Source organism: Heterodontus francisci, chromosome 10 (assembly GCF_036365525.1).
Source record: "Heterodontus francisci isolate sHetFra1 chromosome 10, sHetFra1.hap1, whole genome shotgun sequence".
Classification (NCBI taxonomy): Eukaryota; Metazoa; Chordata; class Chondrichthyes; order Heterodontiformes; family Heterodontidae; genus Heterodontus; species Heterodontus francisci.
The window spans coordinates 90433640-90446428 of record NC_090380.1 but is presented as its reverse complement, the minus strand read 5'-3'; the positions used below and the strand labels follow the sequence as shown (position 1 = coordinate 90446428).

Here is a 12789-nt window from a genome sequence, read left to right as displayed (position 1 = left end):
ATTCAAATATTGAGTGTGTAATTTTGAAGAGAAGCTAACTTACATCATTGATGTATCTTTCCATCCAGTCAATTTTGTTTATACTTCTGAAATGCTGCTCAAACATATCAATCTAAAAAGGAACATATGCTCTTAAAACAATTGTTTGCAAGTTTGGCTTTGTTTGTTCATTTTTTTTTTAATGCAGACACGTTAGTTAACCTCAAGAGACTGACAAAAAAAAAGACAAAAATTGTCTGGATTCCTAGACTTGGGAACATTTCAAAATTGTTCCTTCAACTCCTATGACACCAAATTAGGGTGGTATTTTGACAAAAGATCCTGAAAGACTACAGGAGGATATATAGATAGGCAACAATGCAGTTCAATGTGGAAAACTGTGAAGAAACTCACTTTAGAAGGGAAAATGGAGATAGGAAACCCAGCTCAAATGGTAAGGTTTTAAAGGAATCAAGTGTCAAGCACTAGTAATGGCAGCTATAGCATGACTTAATGCAGAGTAAAACCACCATATTGTACCAGAATTATATACTTGATCTCAAACGAACAACCATTTTTTTCTTGCCTGAGTGTGATTACTACTTTAATTACAAATTGGGGCAGATTTTTGATATAGCTTAAACTCAGGCAAGACATAGTTGAATAGCAAGTCATCTGGTTGAATCTGAACTCACGAACCAACTATCATCTTCATGAAGATGTTTTTGACTTAAATACCATGACTAATGCTTTTTGAAGTAATCTAACTTACAATGGAAACTCTGAAGAAATTGTTCTAATTCTGCTGTTAATCAACACCAAAATAGTAAATGCTTTTCAAACTAAGTGTTAAAACAGAAAAATGAAAATATAGAGTTTAAAATTCAATCTTTACAGGACTTACAAAACTGATGCTTATTCTGTAAAAGCAAAACTCTTTACTCCTGAATGCAGAGTTTGTTGGACACTTCATCTTATTCGGTTTAAATAAATTCTACCTAGTCAATAAATCTGCCTTAGCAGATACCAAAAATGTTTTTAAAAGTCTATTAATTCTAATTTGAAAGCCCAATTCCCATTTACACAGCAAAGATACCAATAAAAAGGCACTTCACCAGTTCCAAATGAACAACCCTGTCAAATCTTTGACCACTGGCACGGGACTGATTGTATACAAACTTTTTAAATTTCCAGGATATTAGCTGCCTAGTAAATTTTCCAAATGTTAGGGAGCAAGTATCCTCATTAAATTAAAAAAAAGTTGCAAATCTTAGCAAGAATCTGGTAAATATATGTAACAAAAATAACCAGAAGTGCTTTAGCGAAAACATTTAATGGTTAAATTTGTAGAGATCATGCATGTATAAAAAGCGAACAGAAGCACTGATTCAGAGACTTTTTGTTTCTGGATTAAACAATCCAATTGGCTACTTAATTCCTCAACAGCAGCATGAGAAGTAGAATTAATTTTTCTTTCAGTCTTGATTTCCAAACTCCTCTGCCTCCAATCTCCAGAGATCAAGGACAACTGTAGAGGATGCAAGAGGGAGACCAACCTGGGTTTCAAATCCATTTCTGATCAATAAAGCAACAAACTTGATGACCTCTTCAACATGCCTGTCATTATCTGTAGCATAAGTCACAAAGACTTTTCCTGGTAAAAAATGAAACATTCATTTTATCAAAACACTGGTGTTAAGGAAATTGGATACTTCAAACCTAGAGTACCAACATGGAATTTCAATATGGATCAAAAATAGTGAACAGTTGAAAATAAAGGCGTTAACCGTCCATATAAAATATTTATCTTGACATTGAAAGAAAACAGATATTGACCATTCCAATTCATCTTAGTTTTGTGCATCTGATACAGTTTGATTGAAATATCACTTCCAAGTTAGAATCATAAAGTTCACAAAATATAATAAAGGCCACCATTTTCCAGATAAAGACACTTCTGAATCATTATCGATACTTACTCTGTTCACGAGGAAGTGAAAGGCTGAATGGTGCATTTGTATTTACTGGATCTGTAGGAGCAACTGCCCTGAAAGCATATGGGATATGAAATTAGAATGATCAGAATAAATAATTTATTCTGGGTAAGAAAACTGTACTTGTAGCCTCCCACACCAAACAAAATAACCTGGCTACCAAACATACTCAGCAATGCTGATAATCAAATAGAAATCTGGTCCCATGGTACTTGTGTGTAAGACAATTTCACTTGATGCAGAAGTTTAGAATAAGAGCACAAAAAAAAATATGGACAACTGTAGAGGATCTACATGGCTTCCATTTCTGCCCCATGAGTATCTAAGCAAACGTGCAACTAACAATTCCTTCAACACGGAATCTGAAATTAAAACCAGTAAGATGTAGTATATTAAGCACCTCAAAGTACCATAAACCTTGGTCTTCCTTTTCTTGCGACTAGAGACGGAATAAAACAGATAAATAGTACTTGTAATCGCATTGAAAAATTCCGCAACAAGTATGTCTAAATTAAGTTCTGTAATTAAATATTCCATTGACCGATGTTAAACACCACAGTAAACTTTTTTTGGTGTGAAATATCTTGAGAACATCCCATGTACCTCATCCTTTCCACAATGTACTTATATAACTACAGCTACAATATGCATCAAGTTGTCAAGATAGCTCCTGGACTCGCATCTTCCTAGGGATCTCCTTTGCTGTACAACTCTACACTTGGTCATCTGCTGCCATTTCTCCCCCAATCTGCTCTCTTCCACCGTTCAAGTTCCCTTGGCTCGAATAGAGGGTGCATTTTAGCCCTAACTGCAAGTTTAAAGCTGGTTTAAAGTTACCTGGGCCAATTACCCTGCTGCCCACCCACCAATACCCACTTTTTCTTCAGTTAACACGCGATCTTTTCTCACATTGGGCTTCCAAATCCATGTACTTCTCCTGAAGTCAAGACTACACTCTGCACTGGACGACACCATATGACTCAGCTAGTCAGTTGCTTAAATTTTAAAGTAATTTTTTCTAGCCTACAGCCCATTCCCCCAGCACTCTTGTTACCTGCTAAGCTTATGACCATCTTACTTGTTTTTCTGCTTCAGCTACAACTTAGGGGGAAGATAGCGGTGTAGTGGTAATGTCACTGAATTCGTAACCCAGAGACACAGGCTAATAGTCTGAGCACAGGTTCAAATCCCATCATGGCAGCTGGTGGAATTTAATTAATGAATTCAATTAATTAATAAAAATTTGGACCTGATAGATTGTGTCAGTAATGGTGACCACAAACTACCATCAATTGTCGTTAAAACCCCATCTGCTTCACTAAATGTCCTTTAGGGAAGGAAATCTGCCGTCCTTACCTGGTCCGGCCTACATGCGACAACAGACCCACAGCAATGTGATTGATTCTTAAATGCCCTCTGAAATAGCCTAGCAAACCATTCAGTTGTACAAAACCACTACACAAAAGTTATAAAGGAATAAAACTGGACCTAGGCACCAGAAACAACAATGAAAAACCCAGCCCTGTCAACCCTGCAAAGTCTTCCTTATTAACATCTGGGGACCTTGTGCCAAAATTGGGAGAGTTCTCCCACAGACGAGTCCAGCAACAGCCTGACATAGTCATACTCACGGAAACATACCTTACATCCAATGTCCCAGACACTATCCTCACCATTCCTGCTTATGTCCTGTCCTGCCGACAGAACAGACATTCTAGAGGTACTGGCACAGTGGTATACAGTTAAGAGTTGCCCTGGGAGTCCTCAACATTGAAACATAGAAAATAGGAGCAGGAGTAGGCCATTTGGCCCTTCGAGCCTTCTCCGCCATTCATTATGATCATGGCTGATCATCCAACTCAGTAACCTGTTCTCGCTTTCCCCCCATATCCTTTGATCCCTTTTGCCCCAAGAGCTACATCTAACTCCTTCTTGAAAACATTCAATGTTTTGGCTTCAACTGCATTATGTGGTAAAGAATTCCACAGGCTCACCACTCACTGGGTGAAGTAATTTCTCCTCATCTCAGTCCTGAAAGGTTTACCCCGTATCCTTACACTATGACCCCTGGTTCTGGACTCCCGCACCATCAGGAACATCCTTCCTGCATCTACCCTGTCAAGTCCTGTTGGAATTTTATAGGTTTCTATGAGATCCCCCCTCGCTCTTCTGAATTCCAGTGAATATAATCCTAACTGACTCAATCTCTCCTCATACGTCAGTCCTGCCATCCCAGGAATTAGTCTGATAAGCCTTCACTGCACTCCCTCTATAGCAAGAACATCCTTCCTCAGATAAGGAGACCAAAACTGCACACAATATTCCAGGTGTGGCTTCATCAAGGCCCTGTACAATTGCAGCAAGACACCCCTGCTCCTGTACCCAAATCCTCTCGCTATGAAGGCCAACATACCATTTGCCTTTTTTAATGCCTGTTGCACCTGCATGACTACCTTCAGCGACTTGTGTACAAGAACTCCCAGGTCTTGTTGCATATTCCCCTCTCTCAGTTTATAGCCGTTCAGATAATAATCTGCCTTCCCGTTTTTGCTACCAAAGTGGATAACCTCACATTTATCCACATTATACTGCATCTGCCATGCATTTTCCCACTCACTCAACTTGTCCAAATCACCCTGAAGCCCCTCTGCATCCTCCTCACAGCTCACCCTCCCACCCAGTTGTGTGTCATCTGGCATCAGGTCAAACATGGGTAAGGAAACTGCACCCCCCCCCCCCCCCCCCTCACTCAGCTGATGAATCAGTACTGCGTGTTGAACGCCACTTGGAAGAAGCACTGAGTGTGGCAAGGGCACAGAATGTACTCTGGGTGGGAGACTTCAATGTCCATCACCAGGAGTGCTCAGTAGCACCACTACTGACCAAGCTGGCCGAGTCCTGAGGGAAATATCTGCCAGACTGGGCCCGCAGCAGGTGGTGAGGGAACCAAGAAGAAAAAATCTACTAGACCTTGCATCTGTCCAGGACAGTATTGGTAGGAGTGACTACCGCACAGTTCGTGTGAAAATAAAGTCCCATCTTCACACTGGGGATACCATCCATCGTGTCGTTTGGCACTACCACCGTGCTAAATGGACAGATTCAGAACAGATCTGGCAGCTCAAAACTGGGCATCCATGAGACACTGTAGACCATCCCTTCTTCTTTGGCCTCCTTATCTCGAAAGACAATGGATACGCGCCTGGAGGTGCCACAATCTATAACCTCTTAACCCAGCATATCCGTCACTCTACTATTACCATCAAGCCAAGCCAAACCTGGTTCAAGAGTGCAGGAGGTCATGTCAGTTGCAGCAACAGGAATACCTAAAAATGAGGAGTCAGCCTGGTGAAGCTACAACACAGGACTACTTGCATGCCAAACAGCAGAAGCAGCATGCAATAGACAGAGCTAAGTGATCCCACAACCAATAGATAGATCAAAGCTCTGCAGTCCTGCCACATCCAGTCATTAATGATGGTTGATGAGTAAACTAACCAGAGGAGGGGGCTCTACAAATATCCCCATCCTCAATGGTGGAGGAACCCAGCACATCAGCACAAAAGAAAAGGCTGAAGCATCTGCGACCATCTTCAGCCAGAAGTGCCCAGTGGATGATCCATCTCAGCCTCCTCCAGAAGTCCACAACATCACAGATGCCAGTCTTCAGCCAATTCGACTCACTCTCTTGATATCATGAAATGGCTGAAGGCACTGGATACTGCAAAGGCTATGGGTCCAGACAACATTCTGGCAATAGTACTGAAGACTTGTGCTCCAGAACTTGCTGCGCCCCTAGCCAAGCTGTTCCAGTACAGTGACAACACTGGCATCTACTTGGCAATGTGGAAAATTGCCCAGGTATGTCCTGTCCACAAAAAGCAGGACAAATCCCAGCCAATTACTGCTCCATCAGTCTACTCTCAATCATCAGCAAAGTAATGGAAGGTGTCGTCGACAGTGCTATCAAGCAACACAAACAGCAACAACCTGCCCACTGATGCTTAGTTTGGATTCTGCCAGGGCTACTCAGCTCCTGACTGTGTTACAGACTTGGTCCAAACATGGACAAAACAGCTGAACTCCAGAAGTGCGAGGAGAGTGACTGCCCTTCATATCAAGGCAGCAGTCAACCAAGAATTAGCCTCAAGGAGCCCTAGCAAAATTGAAGACAATGGGAATCACGTGGAAAACTCTCCACTGGTTGGAGTCATACATAGCACAAAGAAAAATGGTTGTAGTTGTTGGAGGCCAATCATCTCAGCCCCAGGACATTGCTGTCAACCCAACCATCTTCAGCTGCTTCATCAATGACCTCCCCTCCTTCATAAGGTCAGAAGTGGGGATGTTCGCTCACGATTGTACGATGTGCAGTACCATTTGCAACTTCAGGTACTGAAGCAGTCTGTGTCCATATGTAGCAAGACTAGGACAATATTCAGGTTTGGGCTAAGTGGCAAGTAATACTCGCACTACACAAGTGCCGGGCAATAACAATCTCCCCTCGACATTCAACGGCATTACCTTGGCTGAATTCCCCACTACTGTCATCCTGGGGGTTACCATTGACCAGAAACTGAATTGGAGCAGCCAGATAAATACTGTGGCTACAAGAGCAGGTCAGAGGCTGGGAATTCTGCGACAAATAACCCACCTCCTGACTCCCCAAAGCTGTCCACCATCTACAAGTCAGGAGTGTGATAAAATACTCTGCACTTGCCTGGATGAGTGCAGCTCCAACATAGACTAAGCTTGACACCATCCAGGACAAAGCCATTGGATTGGCACCCCATCTGCCATCCTAAAAACCATTAACTCCCTCCACCATCAATGCTCAGTGGCAGTAGTGTGTACTATATACAAGATGCACTCCAGCAACTCATCACAACTCCTTTGACAGCACCTTCCAAATCCACAACCTCTTCCACCTAGAAGGGCAGCAGACACGTGGGAACATCACCATCTGCAAATTCCCCTCCAAGCCACACACCATCCTGACTTGGAACTATATTGCATTCCTTCATTGTCACTGGGTCAAAATCCTGGAACTCCCCAACAGCACTGTGGGTGTACCTGCACCAGATGGCCTGCAGCGGTTCAAGGAGGTAGCGTACCACCACCTTCTCAAGGTGGCAATTAGGGATGGGCAATAAATGCTGGCCTTGCCAGCATCACCCATATCCCATGAAACAAATAAAAAAAAAGTCTGGCTCCTGAGTTCAAGTCCATCATTCTCCACTGCCTCTGTATATTACAGGCATCCAAATATGCTCTTGTTTTTCTGCCCCAAAATTGATCTTGCACATCTCCTAGATCTTCATCCCACGGAAATACCTCCAGCAGAGTGTTCTGATACTCTACCCTTCAAACAACTTCCAGCCTCACTTGCCTTCTGCACCCGACTGCAAACATGGACATCAGTTTGGCAATCCTCCAAGCTGACACCATCCTACTTACCATGTATACTCGTGTAAAAGTCGACCCATGACTTTATGCCAAAGAATCTTAAATATTTTCTATCTCACATAAAATTCAACCTTAACCTTCAGAGCGCAGACAGAACATTCTAAACACGCACCAGTATAAAAACAAACATTCAGCTAGGACTCCCACATTTTTTCAATATGGCGCCAAGGAAGAACAAAGACCAAATAGATTACTTAAAGAAAATAAGTTTGCTCATCTGGGACATGTTCAAATCGCACCTAGTTGATGATAATGTCACTGAGGTTTGATCACCTAACACTGATATCGCAGTAATTCCCAACAGCCTTACCAGCATGGTCCAACCATTAGGCTATTAGACCATTAGATACCAACATCTAAGGCTGAGTTGATTTTTGATTGGCAAGGGAGTCAAAGGTTATGGCAGGCCAGACAGGGAAGTGGAGTTGAGGCCACAACCAGATCAGCCATGATTTCATCAAATGCTGGAGAAGGCTCGAGGGCTGAATGGCCTACTCCTGCTCTTACGTCCTACGTCTCCATGGTGGCTATTATTTTGTTAATAAAAGTTCAAAAATATGACTTGAGCAAAAATCGACCCCCCCCCCCCCAAGATTTTAGCTTCAAAAATTTGACTTTCACAAGAGTATATACGGTACGTCAGCTTTATTCTCCCACGGAACAACTGACTTTAACTATGGACTTTCTCCTATTGTCTCCTCTCTATTCCCATATTACCAGGACATATCTATCCCAATCTTACAATAAAACCAGGCCTATGTAACTGGAGTTTCCCTGTGTTCATTGTGCATTTTGGCTGTTGTGCCAGAACCAGGCCCATCACTTCTAATGCTCCTATTTTTCTTTTCTCTTTACCCATCATACATCCCTCTCTCCAATCATACCTTTCGTTTCACATCTCTTGGGTACTCTGCCCTCCTAAGTCCCTACCCCAACCCTTCAGCATTCCTCAACCTTCCTACTCTCCTGCTGCCAATCTAGGCTCGACTCCACTGTTGGCTGCTAGGCCCCAAGCTCTTGAATTTCCTCCGCAAACTCCTCGCTTCCTTTAAAATGTTCAAATCCTTCCTCTTTGATCAAGCTTTTGGTCATCTGTCCTAATATCTCCTTATGTGGCTTGGTGTCAAAATTTGCACTGTATACTCCTGTGAAGTGCCTTGGGATGTTTTAAAGGTGCATTATAAATGCAAGTTGTTGTTGAGCAAGGTATGATGTTTATATTCAATGACCATTTCTTCAGTAGGCTTAGCTTTCTGGTATTTATTTGAAAAATACAAGCCTCAAACTTTTTTAAATTATGAAAAAAAGTCAACTCACTAAGATAGTCATCGTGACTGGAGCCAACAGCATTTCAGCAGTCTCAAAACTGGATGGAAGAAATATCAGAGTTTGGGGTGGGGTAGGGTCGGGAAGTCAAAGTCAATGACTGAACAGGTTTTTATCTGCTAACTGCAACCTAGCAAGAAGATGGCAACTCTTCCCAGGGATCACTCACTCAATGGCAAAAAAAATCTAGACACTTCAAAAAGGATCCTGTAGCATTTCTTGAGATAAATATTGCATTACTGACTTAGTATATTAAGCACTTCAAACTACCATGAGCTTTGGTCTCAAAGAGGAAAAACAAATATGTGTTTTCTCTTACTCACGACTAGGATATATCTTCGCTACCTGTTTTAATTCAAATTCTCAGTTTAGTTCACAGAACTGGTTGCGTTAAGCCAACATTACTTCCATATATTTCATTTTTAAGGGAGACAATTCAATTAAACAAGGATTTTCATAGGAGTCATAACAGCACAGAAAGCAGCCATTTGGCCCATCAAGTCCATGCTGGCTCCCTGTAGAGCAAACTAATCAATCCCATTCCCCACTCTATCCCCATAGCCCTGCAAGCTTATTTCCCTCAAGTGCTCAGTCAAGTTCCTTTTGAAATCATTCATCGTCTCCACTTCTACCGCCCCTGTAGGCAGTATCATTATCACTCGATGCATCAAGAAGTTCTTCCTCATATCTCCCCCACCCCCCCCCACCAAACAGCTCGTGCCCAAAACCTAAAATCTGTGTCCCCCTAGCCCTTGTACAATCAGCTAAAGGGAACAGTCTTTCCTTGACCACCTTTTCTAAACTTGTCAATCTTGTACATCTTTATCAAATCTCCCCTCAATCACCTTTTCTCAAAGAAGAACAACCCCAGCTTCTCCAACCCAACCTTGTAGCTAAGATTTTCATGTAATTCAACCATTTTGCAGCCTTTTATTCTAGATATTAAAAAATGCTCATCAGTTAGCGATTTACTGAACTCGAATGCAAAAGTCCCCAACCTTTAGCTATATTTCTGCTCAACATTTTGAGACTGCTTCAAAGGTTTTTCAATTAGGCTATTATAATACAATATCGTCCTTCAATGTATAGCATCTTTGTGGAAAGTCACTCATACATAACATAATAGGCACAAATGTAGGTCCTATGGGCCCCTTGAGCTGGTTCCACCACTCAGCAAGATGTCTGATCCTCTACATCAACTCCACTTCCCTGCCCTATCTCCATATTCTTTGCTTCCCTCTGTGCCTAAAAATCTATCAATTGCAGTCTTAAACATACTTAATGACTGAGCATCCACAGCCCTCCAATGATTCACAACCCTTGAAGTGAAGGAATTTCTCATCTCAGCCCTAAATGATCGAACATTTATTCTGGCCCCTAGTAAAACAAGGAAAACAGCCTCTCAATATCAATTCTGTCAAGCCCTTTAAGAATTTTATATATCTCAATGAGATTACCTATCATTCTAAGCTCCAGAGACTACAGTCCTAATCTACCCAATCTCTACAGATAAGTCAGCCCTTTCATCCGAGGAATCAATCCAGTCAACTTTTGCTGCACTCCCTCTAAGGCAAGTATATCCTCCCTTAGGTAAGACAACCAAAACTGTACACAGTATGCAGGGCTTTGGTGTGACCACACCTGATGTAATTGCAGCAAGGCCGCCTTACCGTTAATTCCAAACCCCTTACAAAAAAGGCCAACATATCATTTGCTTACCTAATTGCTTGCTGGACCCACATCTTAACGTTCTATGTTACATGTACAAGGACAATGAAATCCCTCTGAACACCCACATTTAACAGATTCTCAGCATTTAAAAAACATTGTTTTTCTGTTCTCCCTACCAAAGTGAATAACCTAATTCCCCCACATTATATTCCATCTGCCACCTTTTTCCCCACTCACTGAGCCAGTCTCTATCCCTTTGCAGCACCTCCGCTTTCTCCTCACAGCTTACTTTTCCACTTCACAGTGGACCATGTATTAGATCTCCAATACGCTGTGCCACAAATAGTGAAACAGGTTTCCACCATTCCCTATAAAGCGAGTTCTGATCTCAGTAATACCATCATGGGGACATGTACAGCAGACCAAACTCTTCAAGAAGGAATAATCATCCGGAGTCAAATCACACACATTTTGCTGGATTTTGTGCAGGAAGCGGGGGTCCCTGCAGCAGGCCAAAAAGTCAGGGGGAAATCCCACCTCTACACTTTAACTTGCATGGCCAAAGACCAGAGGATCGCTCCAGTGGCCTGAAAGAGGCAGGATCCCCGTCCCTTTAAACACTTAACAGTATCACCTGTGCCACTGGAAGTGGCCAGAGGAGCAGGGTCCAATGGTTCCTGGGGCGGAGGGCAGGTTGGGGGAGTGCGCTCCTCTGTGGGCCACGAATGTCCACGAAGAAGGGGACCCCCCCCCCACCAAAGCCTGCAGGGAGGGCGCCTCATTTTACAAGGCATCCTCCCAGCGTGGTGGAAGCCCCACACCAGTAAGATCACAGAGGTGGCAGGAAGAGGCCCTTAATTGGCCGTCAATAGGCTACTTAAGGGCCACAATTGGCCTGAGTGGGAAAGCCAATGTCGGCCTAAACCGCTCCCGGGCTCCATGGCAGCCGCTGTCGCTCAGATTCTCCAGCACCCCTCCACCCTGCCCAGACGTCGGTCCAAAAACAAAATCCAGCCCGTTATCTAGGCAACGTTTAGAGAGCTGTATCGGCAGAGGTAGGAGCAGGTCTTTTGCTTCCTCGATCTCTATTAAATGCTCATCGCAAAAAGTGAATTAACCAGACTGTTTTTTTCTTCCAAATCTGTAGTTTTAACAATTAAGTTTGCTCAGTATTAGTTCTGCTGCACCCCATTTTACCTACAAAATAATTCTCCTACTCAAATTTATCGAACTACAAGTACTGATTATGACAACCTACATAATCTTCTGATGCTCAATACTAGGTACAGGAAATAGATATAAATCAATTTAAAAATTCAACCACTGAAACTGATCTTTCCAAAGGTCACAAAAAAAGTCTGACCTAAATAGTAATGTTGCCACCACACCAAATTTCAAAGATACTAATGGCTTTTCGTGTGGGAGAAATAGGAAATGAGGAAAATATTTCAAGTGCCTACCTTTGAAATGAAACATTCGCAGGACCATTTGGAGGACCATTTGGAGGAATGAAACCTGCAATTAAATTGAAACACTAGAGGTTGCACATCAAAGTAAACTGCAACATATTGCAAAATAGTTGTAAATAAACCATTACTATGATGCAGTTCAGAAGATTGTTAGCTTTGCTTCTGTCCCCACTTCCGAAACATGCACCTACAGTAGTAATAATGACTAGCACTGCCCCAAGATACCCCCTCAATCTTTAGACATTCTGCATCCACCTTTGTGTCCCAAGTCCTGTGCCAGTATGACAGAAGCTTTGGTATAAATCTAAATCTGTGACAACTTTATCCCGAGGCCATACAGCAGCTTTTGATTTAAATGCGTCAAAAATGACAACTACATTTCAAGTTTCAAATACCCCCAAACCTCAGTCAGTGACAGAGTATAGTTCTTCACTATAATTGAACCATGTGGTTTTACCTCAACTTCAGAGTCTTTAAGACTGAACTTAGTGTTAAATTAGAAGCGGTTTTGTGCAGCGTGCCCAGTTACAGACTGTTGAAACTCATTTTACTCGAGTGATGAGAGCAAACTTTGAAACTGGGTCTGAGAGATGGAAGGAAGAGAAGCTAATTCATAGTGTCTTTTATTTACTGCATTTTTGAATGAGGAGTTGGTAAACTAAGTTGGAAAAAATTTTGCCCCTTTAGTGTCCCAAAAACTAATCTCAATCACCCAAAAATTGCCAGAAGTGCATCATGGCACAAATGTTTTATTTTAAAAGTCATGATACGAGCTAAATTATATTCCATAATACTTGGATACCAAAAATATGCCACTTATTAGTGTGAGTAATGTGTGGCATGGCAATACTGCAGTGTAACTACTCATCTGAAATGAGAATATC

The 12789-nt window shown here is 42.2% G+C and overlaps 1 protein-coding gene across 4 annotated transcripts in view; it reads right to left on the bottom strand.

The window, feature by feature from the left end:
• LOC137374627 (E3 ubiquitin ligase TRAF3IP2-like) overlaps window positions 1–12789 on the bottom strand; it is a 72002-nt gene that overhangs the window by 15250 nt on the left and 43963 nt on the right. For all 4 annotated transcript variants that reach the window (XM_068041039.1, XM_068041040.1, XM_068041038.1 and 1 more), the window contains 4 exons: window positions 11897–11951; window positions 1959–2026; window positions 1536–1633; window positions 44–112 (listed from right to left, as the gene is read on the bottom strand). In XM_068041039.1, the coding sequence (XP_067897140.1) occupies window positions 44–112; window positions 1536–1633; window positions 1959–2026; window positions 11897–11951 (290 nt within the window). The remainder of the gene's footprint in view (window positions 1–43; window positions 113–1535; window positions 1634–1958; window positions 2027–11896; window positions 11952–12789) is intronic.